Here is a 19,348-nt window from a genome sequence, read left to right as displayed (position 1 = left end):
TGGAAAACAATCCCATTCCAGGCACATCCCGTTTTCCTGACACCACCAAACCCTGACCTTGCTTTAAGTCGGAATAATAGGAAGCTACATACCAAATTTGGTGGTTCTAGTTCATACTGTTTAAGAGGAGTTCTTGAACAGACAGATGGACAGATGCACAAACTTTCTAAAATCTAAGCTATCTAAAATATGTGTGTGTGTGTGTGTGTGTTCTACAGCAGCAAGTATTTTATTCTATGATATGAATAGGTATGTTACTGTATTACTATGGAGGCAATTGGTAGTGAATCTAAGCAGAGAGTCAGGAAGCTTTATATTTTAGAATAGAGAATGCATTACAAAGGTTGCAGTCACCGGACAGGGAAAAGTAAGGGAAAGGGCAATCTTGCATCATTTAACAGATAACAGTAAAAACCTGTGTTTCATGTCCATGAGGGACTGTGTAAAGAGCATAGAGGCATTCCCAGTATTGCTCTCCCATAATTAAGAATGATACGAACGTGGGCTTGTCTACACCAAAATCTGTGGTGTTGACAACAGATGCATTTGAGTTAATGCTGAACAAGGCTTAACTGCAAGGGTAGCAGAGCACAAACCATGTTTGGTACCATATGTGAAACTGGTTAAACCCAGTTGGATCAGGCTCTTTAAGCAGCACGTTTTAGTTTTTAAAAAATCTTCCCCAGATTTTGGAAGTTTCCATATTTTCCCTTTTATCTGATAGAAAATTGCAAATAAGACGATCACAAAGTTTCCTCTACCCCAAAAAATACACTTATATTCATAACCAGAACTCAATAATTTAGTGATCAAAGCCTTTATATAAAAATTAACTAAATTTAAGAAGTAAGAATCCATATAATTAAGAACAAAGTAAACTAGACTTAATCCATATTTAATAAATCCAAATTACTGGCATAGGATAAAGAACTAGGCTACTCTTTATTTGTGTCTATTTCCCAATCATCTGGTGACCCATAATCACAGAATCCTAGGGTTGAAAGAGACCTTAAGACCGTGGTCCCCAACCTGGTGCCTGCGGGCGCCATGGCACCTGCCGGGCTCTTTACATGCGCCCGTGGAGCAATCTGGGCTGGCAGTTGCCAGACCCGGGCGCATGGCCAGTCCCGGCCCCGGGGGCGCCGCGCGTGCCCTTGCCGGCTCTGGCGCCGGCCTTAGCCCCGCCCCCGGGGGCGCCGCGCGTGCCCTGGCCCCGGCCCTTGCCTTGGCCCCGCGGCGCTTACGGGGGGAGCGCCGGCCCCGGGCGCATGGCGCTTGCCGGGGGGGGGGCGCTGGCCCCAGGTGCGTGGCTATGGGGGGGGGCCCCGGCCCCGTGGCTATGGGGGGGCCCCGCCCCCAGGCATGCGGCTGGGGGGGGCCGCCCCCGGGCGGGCAAGTGTCCCCGCCCCCTGGCGCCCGGCGGGCGAACGGCCACGCCCCCTGGCGCTCGCCAACCTGAAAAGGTTGGGGACCACTGCCTTAAGAGGTCATCAAATCCAACCTCCTGCTAAAAGCAGGACTAACTGCAACTAAATCATCTCAAAAGCTTCTGGGGCAGCCAAGTTAGTCTGTAAAGGATAAACTTAAAAAACAACAAATGGTCTGGTAGCACTTTATAGATCTGTCAGGGGGCTGCCCCCCACGGGGCATAGTTTAGACCACTTGGGCCTAGTCTCAAATGCAGGGAAATGCGGCCTCCCGGCCTAGTCCCTTGTACGAAAGCTCTGAGGCCTAGTCCTTCAGCCGAGCCCCCACTCGCCGGGGTTCAGGGCAGATGGGGTAGGGAGCCCCGACCCAGAGCCCTATCAGTGGTGAGCGGCTCCCACCACTGGCTCGGCAGGGGCTCCTCCCCGCAACACGCCGAGCCCTCAGGGGCTGTTCCAGCTCCCTGCCTTGGGTCACTTCCTACCGCCTTCCCCCGGCCCGTCGCGGTCCCACCTGTTGGCACGCGTCGGGTGGCGGTAGCAGCACTTCCCCAGTCAGCATCGGGGTTTGTGGTGGCAGGTCTGGTGCCTGGGTCACAGGAGGCTGGCTGGTGGCTCCGTCGTTGGGGTCAAGCCTGGCTTGGGCCTGGTAGCGGCACATTCAGCGGGCCTGGCGACTCCCTCTCTGGCGGTCAGGTCTGCGACTTGGGAGGTTGGGTGCTCATTCCAGCTCCGACAGCAATGCCCCCCCCCCCCCCAGTTTCCAGGTGGGCCTGCAGCCTTTTATCCCTTGGCTCCCTTCAGAGCATGCCCAGTAGGGCTGCATGGGTGCGGCCCTCTCCGCCCCCTGCGCCAGGTGGTTTCCCTGGGCTTGAGTGCGGGGCGGGGTGGGGCCACCCCCTCTCCCACCGTCACAAGACTAATAAAACATGTAGGTGGTATCATGAGCTTTCGTGGGCACAGCCCACTTCTTCAGATGACCAGAGTGTTGGATGTTCAGTGTTGGCTGCCCTTTTCTTTCCTTCTTCACCCCCTCCCTCTTCTCCCCTATTTATTTTATTTCTGAACATCCAACACTCTGGTCATCTGAAGAAGTGGGCTGTGCCCACGAACGTTCACGATACCATCGACATGTTTTGTTAGTCTTTAAAGTGCTACCAGACTATTTGTTGTTTTTTAAGTTTAAATCATCTCAGGCAGGGCTTTGTCCAGCTGCGACCTAAAAACCTCTAGGGATGGAGAGTCCACCACCTCCGAGGTAACCCATTCCAGTGCTTCCCAACCCTCCTAGTGAAGATAGCCTCTCAAGGCAAATCATTAGCCAGATTTTCCCCGTTACCCAATTAAAATGACATTATAAATATTCTACTGTAAATACAACGAAGCCTTTTCAAGCAATGCAACTGGAACAAACAATTTTAAAATAATGTTTTGGTTGATTGGAGCTGGGTGTCCAGTTTATTAATCTGCACAGGGAAATATAACAATGATTCTACATTTCAACAGCATGCTGTCAGTGCGTTGACAGGGCTGTCATAGGCATTCAAAAGCAGTGATTCAACAAAATAACATTACTGATGATCCCATGGAGTTAAACAAAGATTTTCAAAAGAAGGATTTTCAGAACACATGATTCAAAAGCAAGTAGTAAAACGTAGAAGAGGGACGGTCAAGAGACATGGGTTCTAATCCAGTTTGACTGACAATATGAATTCAGGAAAGTCTGGCTTCCTCTACACTAACATTTTTCTTAAAACCTCCCACTTTCGCTCCTGCACTGGTGCGTTCCACCTATGGGATCTATATCAGGCATTCTTAAAATTTAAATACCCACCCAGAGAAGTGAAAAAATAGATTGACAGAGCCAGATGGGTACCTAGGCATCAACTTCTTCAAGATAGGCCCAACAAAGAAAACAACAGAACACCACTGGTCATCACCTTCAGCCCCCAGCTTAAACCCCTCCAGTGCATCATTAACAATCTACAACCTCTCCTGGAAGATGACTCCTCACTCTCACAGGCCTTAGGGACAGGCCAATCCTCAGCTACAGACAACCCCTTAACCTGAAACAAATTCTTTCCAGCAACTATGCAGCACACCTCCAAGATACTCGTCCAGGAACCCACCCCTGCAATCAACTCTGGTGCCAGCTCTGTCCACACACCTATACAAGTGACATCATCACAGAACCTAACCACATTAGAGGCTCATATAACTGCACATCCACCAATGTGAGCTATGCCATCAAGTGCCAGCAATGCCCCTCTGCCATGTATATTGGCCAAACTGGACAGCCTCTACGACAAAGGATTAATGGACACAAATCAGATATTCGAAATGGTAACACAGAGAAGCCTGTTGGAGAACATTTTAATGGGCCCAGGCACTCACTAATGGATCTAAAAGTGACTATATTATTACAAAGCAATTTCAAAAACCAACTTGAGAGAGAAGCTGCAGAATTTGGTTTCATTTACAAGTTTGACACCTGGAAATGAGGTCTGAAGAAAGACCTGACTGGATGGGCCGCTACATACCACAGCCTAATGACATAAAAAACTAAGCACCTTGTATTTAGACCCCTCTCTATCAGCCTCATTTAGTACGGACACGCTGACAAAATTTTCCCCCATTTTTTTCCTTCTCTTTCCCTCCCCATTCCTTTTTTCTCTGCTATTTATTTGTATCCTAGACCCCTTAATTCCAGTCATCTGAAGAAGTGGGCCACAAAAGCTCATGATACCAGCTACATTTTTTGTTAGCTTCTAAGGTGCTGCAGGACTATTTGTTTTTTGTTTTGTTTTTTATTTCAGTTACAGACTAACACCTCTACCTCTCTGAAACTAATTTCTCCTATATCTCAGCCTGCTTCCTCCAAACTACCCCTTTTTGGTTTCTATTGAGTCATTCTTTTTCCTTCCTGCTTGTCTTTCCTGACAGCTCCCTACTAAAGTGTACTAATATACTCACAGCATACACATCCCCAATCAACATACAGTACTTATACTTTGTTACAGAGCAGCTCCTAACCCACCACAGACACCATGATTAAGGGGCCTGTGCTCTGATTACATTACTGTTTGCATTACTGTGAGATTTTAAGAAAAAATGTTAAGCCCCTGAGGCTTAGTTTTTGCTCTGGTAATAGGTAGCTATTGAGGATTCATTCATTCATCACATTAAGGCCCTCTGAGAGCTAACGCTGGAGGAGTGCGGTGCATCAAGGCCACCACCTGCCCTGCCAATGGCAGGACTGGCCAAACTTTCTCATCTTGCGATGTGCATGGCAGCATCTCTACTGCTGAGAGGTGACCCAGAGGCTGCGCTGTGGAGGGATGCAACGGTCTTGTTTTGGGGGGCGACGCTGCAATGCGCAAAGCCCTGTGTTTTAGAGCCAGGCTGTAAGACAGATGGAAAGGCTGAGGTGCATAAGGTGAGATGCAGAGGCATGAACTGGCGGGGGTACAGCAATGAGGGGGCCGGGGCAGACAGACAAGCAGGCAAGGGGACTGGACAGACAGACAGACAGACAGGGGGACGGATAGACCAACACACATGCAGGCGGGGGGAATGGATGGGCAGACACACGCAGGCAGAAGGACTAGACAGACAGGCGGGGGGGACGGATAGACAGACACAGAAGCAGGCAGGGTAACTGGATGGACAGACAGACACAGAAGAAGGAAGAGGGACTAGACAGACAGACGGGGGACAGACAGACGGGGGGACGGACACACAGGCAGGCGGGGGGGACAGACACACAAGGGGACGGACGGACAGACGAGCGGGGGGGGGGCAGACGGACGGACAGACAGACGGGGGGGCAGATGGACAGACGGGGGGGACGGACACACAGGCAGGCGGGGGACGGACAGACAGACGGGGGACGGACGGACGGACACACAGGCAGGCGGCGGGACGGACAGACAGACGGGGGGGCAGACGGGGACGGACGGACGGACACACAGGCAGGCGGCGGGACGGACAGACAGACGGGGGGGCAGACGGGGACGGACGGACGGACACACAGGCAGGCGGGGGGGGACAGACAGACGGGGGGGCAGACGGGGGACGGACGGACGGACACACAGGCAGGCGGGGGGGGGGGGGGGGACAGACAGACGGGGGACGGACGGACAGACAGACGGGGGACGGACGGACAGACAGACGGGGGGGCAGACGGGGGACGGACGGACGGACACACAGGCAGGCGGGGGGGGGACAGACAGACGGGGGACGGACGGACAGACAGACGGGGGGCAGACGGGGGACGGACGGACGGACACACAGGCAGGCGGGGGGGGACAGACAGACGGGGGACGGACGGACAGACAGACGGGGGGGCAGACGGGGGACGGACGGACGGACACACAGGCAGGCGGGGGGGACGGACGGACAGACGGGGGGCAGACGGGGGACGGACGGACGGACACACAGGCAGGCGGGGGGGGGACAGACAGACGGGGGACGGACGGACAGACAGACGGGGGGGCAGACGGAGGACGGACGGACGGACACACAGGCAGGCGGGGGGGGGGGGGACGGACAGACGGGGGCAGACGGGGGACGGACGGACGGACACACAGGCAGGCGGGGGGGGGACAGACAGACGGGGGACGGACGGACAGACAGACGGGGGGGCAGACGGGGGACGGACGGACGGACACACAGGCAGGCGGGGGGGACGGGGGACGGACGGACGGACACACAGGCAGGCGGGGGGGGGGGGGGGGGGGGACAGACAGACGGGGGACGGACGGACAGACAGACGGGGGGGCAGACGGGGGACGGACGGACGGACACACAGGCAGGCGGGGGGGGGGGACAGACAGACGGGGCCGGCAGGGCCACACGCAGGCGGGCGGGCCGGCGCCGAGCTGCCCCGGGCGCAGGCTGCCAGCCCCTCTCGGCGCCCCGGCGGGCGGTCCCTGGGCGGAGCTGGGCGGGGCGAGGCCTGGGGAGCTGCGGGCGGGCGGGCGCTCTGGGCCCCGCGGAGATGCCGCTGCAGCTGCTGCGAAGGGCCCTGGCGGCCTCGGCCCGGCGCCTCTGCCCGGCCGCCCCCTGCGCCCCCGAGCCGCGCCGGGCCGGCGCCTGCAGCCTGGCCTCCTGCTCCTCCTACCGCCTGCGCGAGGCCCGTGAGTCCCCCCCGCCTCCTGCCGCCCCCGCTGGGGGGCACCCGGCCCAGGGAACCGCCCCGGGCACCCGGCACCCCCCCGGGGAACTCCCGGCACCCCCCCCCCCGGGGAACCACCCCGGGCACCCGCCACCCCCCCGGGGAACTCCCGGCACCCCCCCCTCTCCCGGGGAACCGCCCCGGGCACCCGGCACCCCCCCGGGGAACTCCCGGCACCCCCCCCCCCCGGGGAACCACCCCGGGCACCCGCCACCCCCCCGGGGAACTCCCGGCACCCCCCCCTCTCCCGGGGAACCGCCCCGGGCACCCGGCACCCCCCCGGGGAACTCCCGGCACCCCCCCCCCCGGGGAACTCCCGGCACCCCTCCCTCCTGCTGGGGAACCCCAGGCACCCGGCACCCCCCCTCTGGGTAACCCCAGGGATCCCCCTCCCCCTCTGTGGGGATCCCCAGGCACCCCTTCCCGCTCCCTCCCCCCACCCCCTGCTGGGGAATCCCCGCACACTGGGCTCTGCCCCGCACCCAGGCGAGGGGCAGCATTTGGTCTCTGTCCTGAGGGTCTCTCCTCCAGGTTCTGGGCTGGTGCAGCCACAGGCTCAGTCCCTTGTCAAAAACATTCTTCTAGTTCAGAATTGGTTTGGTTTCATTCCTAAAAGCCCTCGCTTTTCTGCCTTCGTGCCATTCCCTGCTCCTCGGTCAGGCTACTCGTCTTTAAACCTTGGAGGGATTTTATTGTTGTGTTGGCTCCTCTCCTTTGCACAAGATCAGCTCTCAGGACTCATTGCAAGAGGCCACTGCTGAGGGAAAGAAATTGCCAGTTCAGCAGCCATGTATTAATATGCAGTGTTAATTTGGGTGTCCACAGGTCATGGCGATTTTATGAAGAATTGCTTTGTCAGTGGTAGTATAGATGCATTGCCATCAGTTTGGCATAAGAGGTCATTAATAACAGAAGTCGTACACTTCAGCTGTACTGTCACGTAGTTTGAGTCCTTCCAAGTAGTAAGTATTGACTGTCATATCTTTTCTTGCTATCCCAAACAATGCAAAAGAGCTTTTTCAGTATCCCCATTTTCCTCTTAGTTTTAAATTCACATTTGCAGTTCCATTTTTTTAAATATTCCTCCTTCAAAAGTGACATAAAATTGGCAGAGATTTACAGCAGCTCCGTAATTACACTTCCCTGATTACAGTGTCCAGAAACAGTGTTAACAATATTAAGAGAAAAACGTGTGCATTTCCTTAGGAGGTGAAGTTCTGATTGGCAGCTGGCTGGCATATAAATGAGAAGCAGTTCTGTTAGCTTCCTGGAAAGTAGTACTTTCAGCCGGCTCAGGCTAATGTTTGAGGGGCTCTTGCTACATTTCAAAGGCAGAGGCACAGCAGTCAGGCCTGGGGACAAGCGGGGACTGCTTCAGTCCCTGCTTGCCCCGGGTTCCCCGTTATGCCTCTGCCTCTCCTGCCCCTTCCCCCCTTCTGCCCTGTAGAGGCAGTGCTAGGGGAACTGGGTCCTGATACAGAGGCAGCAAGGGGCAGAGAGACAACTAGTCAAACAGTGACTCAGCTATTCAATAAACCTATGCTTCTCTCAAGTACTGGGAAGTACTTAGGAGTACTTGAGAGAAGTCTGGGGGGAGTACGTCAACACAACTGAAATTTGGAGAAAACTGAATTTTTGTTTTAAGTTTTATAGCACTTTATTAGTTTTGTACTTTTTACACCCAAAAATGTCATCGCCTGCCTGGCTACGATTAAGTTGTATAAACGTGTTGCAATGGTAGAAAAAAAATTGTGTGTCTTAAAACTGTAGATACTGGGAGTACTTATAATTTGTTTTTAAATGGGTACTTTATAAAAAAAAGGTTGAGAAACACTGCGGTAGTCGACTAGTCATTTACATCCCTAAAAATGATACTGCTGAATTTGTGCAAAAATTTTAAATAAAATAACTGAGACCATCTCACTTCCAAGAGTTTTGTTATTAATTTTCAGACCATTTGGTAGATGACCAGAAATTTGTTTGTGGACCTCTAGTAGTCTACAGACCATGAGGATCGCTGATTGTTAGTCATTTGACAACCCTGACTTCCCAGATCCAGGCAGGTTTTGTTAGCCTCCTGGTTCTCATTTCCTTACATAATTCTCTGGAAATTGCGCAAGTGCATAGGTCCCAGTCCTGCGAGTTAAACTGCCTAGGCAGCTAGTGGAGCTCCTTGCAGGCCCAAAGAGCTCCCTTTTCATGCCACCTTGCAAGATCAGAGATACTACTCTGATGAGTGCTTTAGAAGTACTTGATAGGGACCCATTACAGGCTAGGTACCACATAAACAGAGAAGGGTGATGGGAAAAGACCTAATTTTTATGGAGCCCTCCAAAGCAGGATGTGAACCGTTAATGGTTATCCAGTAAGCATCACCCGGTTGACCATTGCCTGGTGAGCAGCCCATAGAGAGCTGCTCTAGTCCTGCAGGGCTGCTGGCTCCCAACCCACGTGGCCTGGGAGTTGGCAACATCACGCAGGGCCAGAAGCAGCAGCGGGTTGAGAGCCAGCAGCTGCCCCCTCACCCTGGCTACTACTTCTGCCCTGCACGAGGCTACCGACTCCAAATCCGCTGCTTGGGAGCTGGCTGCCCAGTGTGGGGTCGGAAGCAGCCAGACTGGAGCAGCCCTCCTCCCACATCCCGGTTTAATCAGTTAACCAGTTAAACTTAACATTTAACTGGTTAACTAATTACATGGGATGTTACATCCCCACTCCAAAGACTATTCTTGTTCTGCATTGGCCATTAACCTGCTGCCTCTGGAGCGGCACTGGTATCGGTTGTTCATACTGGTTGGTAAGTGGGCTTGGCAGAATTCAATTTTATTCTAATTGGGATGATTTTTTTCTATTTTTAAGGATCGTTTTATCTTTTTAACTTTATTTTTACAGTCATGAGGGGTAGGATTAGGGGACTGATAACTGGGGAGCTGCAGGGGGCTCCCTCAACTGCAGAGGGGCCCAAAATTTTGAGGCACAAGATGAAAGGAGGGAATGCAGGTATCTTGGCCTGGCAGAGCAGTGACCCTGGGCCAGGACGGTACAGAGCACAATAATCCATGGCTGTGAGGAAGGCCAACCTGCTGCTGAACGGTTCCTGCCCAGATCTGGCTCCAGTTGCTGGAGGGTGAGAGCTGACTCGCTGAGGGCTCCTTACATAGCCACAGGCCCAGTGACCTGAGATCCATGCAGGCACAAGGTCTGGGACACTGCGGAGACCTCTGGTCAGGATGGAAAGGAGAATTCCATGGCCATGGGGGAAGCCACCTCCCTGTTCAGTGGTTCTTGGGGATGGAGGCATTCAACAGCAGGGTGGCGTTCCCCAATTTCGGGGGGACGACCATGATGACTCCTTGCCATCCGGGCTGCGGGGGATAAATGCTCCACCCACCAAGCTAGAGCCACAGCAAGCCTGCCCTTTACCTTGTGTCTGCAAGATACCAGCCCACCAACTCACTCTTCCACATGCTCCTTCATGCAGTCCTGACCAGGGTTCTCTGCTCTATAGGGGCAGGCCAAATGCAGTCACCCCCCTACACTTCATTCCTGCAAGGAACAGGTTTCCTGACCCTGAGGCAGCAAAGGGAGCCTGCTGTAGCTCTGCTTTCACAGACCTGCTCAGTCACTCCAGTAACAGCACGGATACAGAGGGTTCCCTCTCAGGCTGGCTGATTTTTGGTGATTGGGGCTACTACGTCGATACTGCACCCTTCTTCCGCAAAAACTTATGCAAATAAAGCGTGGGGTAGAATATCGCCACCTTTCATTTGCATAATTAATTAGGGGCTATTTTTGCGCAAGAGGCTTTTGTGCAAAAAGGAGCTGTGTAGACGGCTCCTTTTTGTGCGAAAAATCCCTCTTGCACAACAGCTGTTCTTCCTAATTTTTTCAAGCCTCTTGCGCAAAAATAGCCCCTAATTAATTATGCAAATGAAATGTGGCGATATTCTATTCCGCACTTTATTTGCATAAGTTTTTGCGGAAGAAGAGTGCAGTATAGACATGGCCAATGGTGCTGATTTCAGTGTGCTAGCTGAAATCCACAGTTTACTAATAGGTATAAATTAAAATGGAAGCCTGCCATGCCTATACATAAGCAAAGATAAAGAGGTATAGTCTGACACAGTTTCATGTTAAGTAGCAAAACTTGTTCAAATGTATTGCCAGTTAAGGTAAAATCAATCCCTGATGGATGAGAAGAAAACAGAATTGCTTTGAATAGCTTTATTATTGTAAAAGACAGTGGAGCAAGTTACTACACTTCCCTGGGTAAATCTGATTCAGACAAATGGAATGTACTGTTTTCTTTTCTTATAGACCAGCTGATTTGAATCTAGCCTTTGAAAGTCATATTCTGAGGCACTTTTTATTGCCAAAAAGATTTAACGTATTCTGTCATAAATTCTGTACAACACATTAGAGACTGATCATGGGTTCTGCTTCTAGTGCACCCGCTTTGGCAGAGCGAGCTTTCCATTCCTGGGGGCACTCGACAGTCTCCAATCAACATCCAGTGGAGAGACAGTGTTTACGACCCTCACCTGAAACCCCTGAAGATCCACTATGACCCCGCCACATGTCTGTATATCTGGAACAATGGGTATTCGTTCCAGGTTGAATTTGATGATTCCACAGACAAATCAGGTGAGGCGTGCTACAAGATCAAGTTGAAGTTATTTCTGTCTGCAACTGAAAAATTCTGTCCATCCCAAACTGTAAGATCTGTCTCAGAATCAGAAAACAAAGGCTGAAAGCCAACTTTAAGTATAACCCCCTTCTAAAGAAGGTGCCTTTTCTCCCCCCTTTTATGGAATAGCTTTTCTCTATGATCAGTATCGCAGTGCATTGGTACTGCACAAGGTCTACTGAAGTCCAGTATTAAGGGCTTAAGTTGTGCCTTGTGCAAATCTTCTATGCTTAGTGCACAAGCCTTTGCGTTCTTTTGATTTTATCTCGTCTTTTTAGATAGTACATGCATGGAAGCACTTGATTTAAAACTGTAATTCTGAAATTAAGCACTAATGAAATAATTGACTGTTTCTATCTTTGTGTTAACATAAAAGTAATGCATTTGAAATAATCAGCTAGCAAGGTGCACATTGCTTTTTGAAGAGAACATTCTGCTGTTAGAACTATTTAATAGGTGCATACTCTTGGGGAAAATAAAATAATGCTGATTTAGCAATGTGGTAATTAAATACATGTGATCTAGGTGCTTTTAAAAAAAACAAACCTCCAAGCTTTACCAATAGATAGTAGCCAAATGCTTTACCTCTGCTAGATACATTTTTAAATTGGACAGCATATTCAAGTGAGTTTAAATTCAAGATATTACAGCTAAACTCAAGGATTTTTACCTCTGGCCCTCTTAAAGTTTACTTGACTGACATGTACTAATGCAGTTTTCTGTTATGATTAGGTGTGAATTAGAGATGTAATAGTGTAGTCAATTAACTGATAAGGAAAAGCTTATAGGTTAATGTTATAGATTACATGCATTTCCCTCCCCAAACTCCCCACGCACTCACACTGCATCCAGGACCTACCTACCCCTGCTGCAGCTCCACATTTAAAGTGTATTAGGAGGCACGTGGACAGGCAGCCTAGCTCAGTTCCAGCTTGTGCCGGGTCCAGGAGCTCAGACCCACCCTATACAGGGGCTGCTGCCACCCCGCACTGCTGCCTCTTTATCAGAGGCAGCAGCACAGGGTGGCAGGCAGCCGGTCTGTGGCAGGAGCTGGGGACTGTTGACCCACAGATGTTGTCGGACCAGAGAGTCCCGGTTAAGAGAGGTTCAACCTGTACTTTGTGTACAGGCATCATTTGCTACATCTCCTGTACACCATTTCTGAAATCCCTCAGTCTTTCCAAGTTCCTCTTGGAAGTTAAAACAACCTAGTTCACTAATTTAATGTATTTTGGGTCTATATAGAACAAGGAAGTCACACAGTCATATGTTCATATTTTTACAAGGTAGTGTGTAATTGTTTTAGTGTGCTATTCATAGTGGGTCAGTCTAGGATAAATGCATTATTTAGAAACAGCACAAGTTCATTAGCCATCCTATTGTACTGTACTTAGTGCATGAAAACTTGAAGCCTGTTCTGCTTTTACTTTGACAGAGATTTTCTTTTATATACTTTTCAGCTTTCTAAACACCTAACTTCTCCCTCTCTTTCCCTCCACAGTCTGCTTTCCACCTCTATTTTTGGTTTCTCTTTTCTGTCTTCTCTTCCTCCGAGCTTCTGTCATTCAACGCAATAGAGAAAGAGAGGGGGGGAAAGCAACATGAATAAGAGTGCAGCGGTGTTGCAAAGTAAGATTAAAAATGTTGAAGAAAAGTACAAAGTGATGCAAAAAGAAGGGCATATCTGAAAAACGAAATGCTGAATTCACGAGCTGAGACAAAAACATGACTTGCAAAAGAGGAGACTAGACTTGCCATTGGGTACTATAGACAAGCAAACAGGAGAATGAAGAGAATAATGGGGGGGGAAGGGTGTGTAGAAGCCATATAACATACTGAAAGTCTCAGAGGAGTAGCCGTGTTAGTCTGTAACCTTAAAAACAAGTGGACCTGTGGCACTTCAAAAATATATGTATAGTATCATGAGCTTTTGTGGGCAAACCCCACTTCAGTTCATCTAATCTGAAGAAGTATCTGTTGCCCATGAAAGAGCATGATATTATACATATATTTTTGTTAGTGTCTAAGGTGCCACGGGACCACTTATTTTTTTAAAAGTTGTTTGTAACTTACTGGTTAGTTACATCCACCACTGCCATCTGCTGGATGGAAATGGACTTGAAACCTTACAAAGTTTAAAAACAGCTCTGTGTATGCTTAAAAGCTTTTCTCTTTCACCAGCAGAAACTTGTCTAGTAAAAGATAGTAAAAAATCTCACTTGCCTTGTCTCTCTGGGTTTAAAAAATATTACAGACAAGCTGCTGATGCTTTTTTTTTTTTTTTAAGAGGGAGTCCCTTTAAAAGTGTGGTGGTGTAAAACCAATCAGTGTTGTGATAGGGCATGAAAAACCAAGAAGTGTCTGACTGTAAAGGGACTGTAAACTCCTGTTTATTGTCTTTTCTGTTATATCCATTATAAAGGTCTGAATGTGCAAGCAGCCTTGCTTGTGAGTAACTTTATTCACATAAGTAAACCAGTGTAGATGAGTGAAGCCAGCCTTAAGTACTCACTGATACACCTATACAAATAGGATCAGGTGGGAGATCATTTTAGGAGTGTGGTCTTAATTCCCTCCCTACCTCAGTGCTCTCTTTATACTTTTGTTTTGCTCTCTTTTCTGAAATTCTCTAAAAACGAAGAAAGTTGTAATGTGTTTAAAGGCGAATGCTCAGTTTTTCATTGATACAAAGAAATAGCTTGAGAGAACTCACTGTGGTGTGTTATGAGTTAAATGTCACGTTGTACAGATTGGTGGTTTACTGCGCCTTTTACAAATAATTTGAATTTCACAGTGAGAGTGAAAGTGTGAGGTGGGTTTGAAATTCTTCTAAAAAGGATTGACTCTCTCTTCTGTTTTCAAGTATCTTTCCTTTAGCCAGGAGATGAACAAATTCCTATCTCTGTTAATAATAACATCCTTGTATTACATAGAGTCTGACCCTGCTACAGTTGAATTCAGTGACAAAATTCCCATTGGCGTCCATGCTGGAGGATTAACACCATAGTCCTTATTCCAAGCACCCACCCAAATCCCAGTATTGCATAATGGTGAGCAGGGCTGGCTCGAGCCATTTCTGTGCCCCAGGCAGCGGGTACACGACGCATGCGCGGCTCTGCACTTACGAACGGGGCTTTTCTCGCCCCGGAGCTCACGGGCGGCGGATCGCCACCCGTGTCCTCCGGGGCGAGAAAAGCTTCTCCCGGTCTCCCTGGTCTGCTGGGGGGTCCAGAAAAGCCACTGGACCCCCCCAGCAGACCAGGGACACCCGAGCAAAGCCGCCCAGGCGGCAGGAGTCCCGCTGCCTGGGCGGCTTTGCTCGTTTGCCCCCCCCAGCAGACCAGGCTTTTCTTGCCTACCCCTGGGGTAGAGCAGCTGGGGGCTGCTGGGTTGGTCCCGCAGCGCCGCTCCGGACCAACCCGGCAGCACCCCAGCTGCTCTGCCCCAGGTGTCCTGATTCAGCCGCTGCTGGTCAGTTTCAGCAGCGGCTGAATCAGGACGCCTGAGGCAGAGCAGCTGGGGTGCTGCTGGGTTGCTCCAGTAGCGCCGAGGAGCCGCGCTACTGGAGCAACCCAGCAGCACCCCAGCTGCTCTGCCCCAGGCGTCCCCAAGTCAGCCGCTGCTGAAACTGACCAGCGGCTGACTACAGGAAGCCCGAGGCAGAGTTGCTCTGCCCCAGACTTCCTGGAATCAGCCACTGATCAGTTTCAGCAGCAGCTGACTTGGGGACGCCTGGGTTTCTCAAGTTGAATCTGTATGTAAGTCAGAACTGGCATCCAGATTCAGCCGCGGTTGAAACTGATCAGTTTCAGCAGCGGCTGACGCCAGTTCCGGCTTACATACAGATTCAAATTAAGAACAAACCTACAGTCCCTATCTTGTACGTAACCCGGGGACTGCCTGTATTCAGTTGTGACCTAGGTCAATCCAAAACATCACTTGTACGTAATACAGGCAGACTTGTACCACCTTTAGATTTTTGCACAGCTGCAGAGAGTGTTTAGAGAATATTCTTGTGAGCACCCAAATATTTTTCAACACACAAAATATTAGCATATTTACAGGCATTTTTGGAAATAGTTTAATATCGGTATGGTGCTCTAAAACTTATGTGCCAGTCACAGTTCTTGCATACTTGCACTTTCTAAACATCTGTAACATTTTTGAAGGGTTTAAAGTTGTATGCTTACCAAAATGTACTAAGTGCATCGGTACCATTATAATAAGAACTTGGAGGATATTCATGGCTTGTAATGTCACCTTAGAAATTCCAGTTCTAGGTTTCATTGATCATGAGAGATGGAGCGACTGTTTTTGTCTTTGAACCTTGATGATGTAAATGTTCTATGACAAGCCAGCGTTCCACTTCTGGTGTACCTGCTCAGAGAAGGGGTTATATACAGCCACCATGGCTCTGCGAGACAAATCCTGTTTGAACTTTTAAAGCTTGTTTCCCTTGCAGTGAGTTGGGTGAGGAAACTGTCTTTGTTTACTTCATAAAATGGGAGGTCATAAATTAACTTTAGCTTGAGTTCATCTTTGGGCTAATTAAAGTCACCCACTTGCCCCCATGAGATTTTGTTTAGATGCTTTAGTGAACTGAGCTGTAAAATTAGCCAAGGGGAAAACATCATGGTAAAAAGCAGTTGCTGCATCTTAGCTTTTCTGGGTAAATACAGTGCATGGCGAGAAAAAAGGAATATTATTTTCACATGTCACTGAGGCAGTTTGAAATCAATTATCAGCTATATTTACTTTTTTTTTTTTAGTTATTATGGGAGGACCCATGGAAAACCATTACAGGCTAAAGCAGTTCCACTTCCACTGGGGAGCCATAAATGAATGGGGCTCAGAGCACACCGTGGACAGCAAAGTCTACCCAGGAGAGGTATGGGGAGAAATGCTGAACAGTGCTTCTATCTGATATTTGCACAAGCAGGAGGCTAGAGCTCAGCGATTTCCATCTTAAAACTGGCTAGAAAGCTAGTACGGATCTGTGGTTCATGTCTGCTGCTTAACGAATAGTGGTCAGTCCTAATTAACAGCAAAGTTCAGACACTACCTATAATAATAAGCCAAATGCTGCCATCCATTCCAGAAAAGCATTCCTCAAAAAAGGAGGAGTGACGTTAGTTTGAACCAAGGGGTTTGATTCGAACTAACGATCCCGGAGCGCACTTCCTGGTTTGGATCAGCTGTTGAGCGGAGTAACGCGCTGGTGAGATCATGCTAATGAAGCGCGGGATATTTAAATCCCCGCTTCATTAGCAATTTCGGTCGCCTACATTTGCATTCCCAGCTTGAACTAAGGTGCAAGTGTAGACATACCTTTAGAGACTAACAGATTGATTAGGGCATAAGTTTTCATGGGTAAAACCCACTTCATCACATGAAAATTCCAGTCGCGCTTTTTTCCCAGTGCATGGCACACTTTGAATGCAGACAATGAAAGCCACAGAATGAGCCCTGAGCATGCAGCAAAATGTTTCTGCTGTTACTGTTCATGCTGTGTGCGGATGGCAGGACTGTGTCTCTGCCCAAATTACGTTACTCTTTTTTTTAAAGGAAACAGTAGAAGAGAAAACAGAGTGGATGAGACTAAGACCTGGTTTACATTAGAAAAACTAGATTGGTTTTTTTTAACTGATAGTTATACTGGTGTGAGCTCTGTTGTGGATGTAATTATACTTGTGTAAAGGTGCTTTACCTTGCTAGAGCTAATTGTGTTTTTCAGACAGGAATAAATTATAACTATGTCACAAGGTGGTTGGCCCCTGAATGTGAGTTGGGCGTAGCCCTGCATGGATTGATTTAAATCACCAGTTTTAATAATGATTTAAATAATCAGTGTTAATTGTTGTACAATGTACTTTTTAGATATTTTCCTAAATAAAGGTTGATTCTCATTAGTTGGTGAACATTAATATGTTGTTTGCCACTAAATACAGCCTTGAATTTGGTGCTGCTTTTTGCTAACCAGTGGGATACAACATATCTTTCTCTGTTTGTTAAGCAGTTTTATAGCTTAATTTGCATTTATTCAGATTTTTTTAAAATTTTGCATTTATTATGTTAAAAAATGGAAGTGATGCATTTCTTGTTTTAAATGTTTTAATTATGATTTGTCAAGTACCAATTGGAGGGAAATTCAAATCCATTTAAAAAGTCACAAAACCAACATGTTTAATTTTTTATTATATAAAACTACCTTAAGAGGGCTGGATGCATAAGAAAAAAAATTATTAAAACGTGCCTTGCGTTTAAAACTGACATTAAACAAAGGAAGTATTATATGTAGTGGTGTCTCTTACAATCTTCCATTTGATTTTAAAGGCACAAAAGGGAGCAAGGTACCTAATGTAGCTAACTCACTTCTGTACCTTTTGAACACATTTGTAATCTCGGGGTAGCCGAGTTAGTCTGTACAGGATAAACTTAAAAAAAACAAAACAAATGGTCTGGTAGCACTTTATAGACTAACAAAACATATAGATGGTATCATGAGCTTTCATGGGCACAAAAAGTGGTCCGTGCCCATGAAAGCTCATGATACCATCTATATGTTTTGTTAATCTATAAAGTGCTACTAGACCATTTGTTGTTTTTTAAGTTTACACTTGGATTCTGTCACCCACATGCCAAATCAGTCTGCCCTCTGTGAAATGCAAAGTAGGGGGCTGAGGATAGGTCTGGTTTTTTTAAGCAACTAAAGAAATAAATGAAACAAAATACTGGACTATGTAGCATGTTAAAGACTAACAAGATGGTTTATTAGATGATGAGCTTTCGTGGGCCAGACCCACTTGATCTGAGGAAGTGGGTCTGGCCCACGAAAGCTCATCATCTAATAAACCATCTTGTTAGTCTTTAAAGTGCTACATAGTCCAGTATTTTGTTTCAGCTACACCAGACTAACACGGCTACATTTCTATCACTATTCTAAAGAAATAAATATTAGTTTCAGATATTTTTCATTGTTTGTTTCCCGTTGCATGGCTTCTGATTTTTTTTAAGGTAGCGTCTGTACATCTCAAATTGCCAAAGGGCAAATGTAGGACAAAGAGAAACAGCATTTTTATTCTGTTTGTTTGTCTTGTGTATGTGTGTGAAATTATTATTTATTTGTATTTCAGCTGCATTTAGTACACTGGAATCCTGTCAACTCCACAAGCTTTGAAGAAGCTATAATGGAGAATAATGGTTTGGTTGTCATAGGAGTATTTTTGAAGGTAAAGTAATATATTTTTAAAAATCAAAATAGCTAAAATATATAAACTTTGCTTATTACACTTTTTGTGGTGGATATTTATGCAATGTGTTCTTGATAACTTACATATTTACATCTGTGTAATGCAGCTTGGAGCACATCATGCAGGACTACAGAAATTAGTAGATGCGTTACCGGCAGTTAGACATAAGGTAATATATAATGTATTGTTTAAATAGTCTACTGCATGTCATTTTCCTGATTGCTAGTGCATTTATCAATATAGAGAATATTTTGATGGTATCAAGGCACTAATAAATAGGGATGTTAAGAAGTGTGTAATTTGCTAACACACATTGTGTTGGTTATACAATTAATTGCAGCAACTCTGCATTGAAAGGAGCTTGGGAGCTGGTGCATAGGCAGCAACTCTGTGCTGTGGCTGTGTTTTCACAGGAGCTTGGGAATTGTCAGGCAAGCAAGCTGCTCAGTCCCAGCTTGTGCCAGATTAAGGTTAGCTGCCTGGATCTGGTATGAGCTGGGATTAGGCCAGCCTGCCTGCCTGCCAGCTCCCAAGCCCCTGTGCATGGAGAGCCGCAGCGGTGGTGGCTGCTGGACCCAGTGCAAGCTGGGACTGAGTCAACCTGCTGGCCAAACCACTAAAAAATTGACTTGCAGAGCCGCAATGGTGCAGGGCAGGGAGTTTGCATGTATCTGGTAGTGTTTAACGGGATACCCTATTACACTCCTACTAATAAACTATTACTGTCTTTGATGTGTGTGGGATGAGGACTGGACTGACATAGGGCATTCTGAAATGATAGGAAAAGTTGTCAGATTCAAATATAGAAAAT

The 19,348-nt window shown here is 48.0% G+C and overlaps 1 protein-coding gene across 3 annotated transcripts in view; it reads left to right on the top strand.

The window, feature by feature from the left end:
- Positions 1–19,348, top strand: part of CA5A (carbonic anhydrase 5A) — a 40,298-nt gene that overhangs the window by 9,892 nt on the left and 11,058 nt on the right. The window contains exons 1-6 of one of the 3 annotated variants that reach the window (XM_089781541.1): positions 6,445–6,562; positions 7,426–7,562; positions 11,047–11,244; positions 16,057–16,175; positions 18,421–18,516; positions 18,644–18,706. In XM_089781541.1, the coding sequence (XP_089637667.1) occupies position 7,562; positions 11,047–11,244; positions 16,057–16,175; positions 18,421–18,516; positions 18,644–18,706 (477 nt within the window). In that variant the 5' untranslated portion in view covers positions 6,445–6,562; positions 7,426–7,561. Of the gene's footprint in view, positions 1–6,279; positions 6,563–7,425; positions 7,563–11,046; positions 11,245–16,056; positions 16,176–18,420; positions 18,517–18,643; positions 18,707–19,348 lie in introns of those variants that run through there. The other 2 variants (XM_089781540.1, XM_006118723.5) reach the window with 2 other exon arrangements.

This window comes from Pelodiscus sinensis, chromosome 12 (genome assembly GCF_052426305.1).
Source record: "Pelodiscus sinensis isolate ZL-2025 chromosome 12, ASM5242630v1, whole genome shotgun sequence".
Lineage (NCBI taxonomy): Eukaryota > Metazoa > Chordata > Testudines > Trionychidae > Pelodiscus > Pelodiscus sinensis.
The sequence above is the reverse complement of the archived record's forward strand: the minus strand, read 5'-3'. Positions and strand labels throughout refer to the sequence as shown.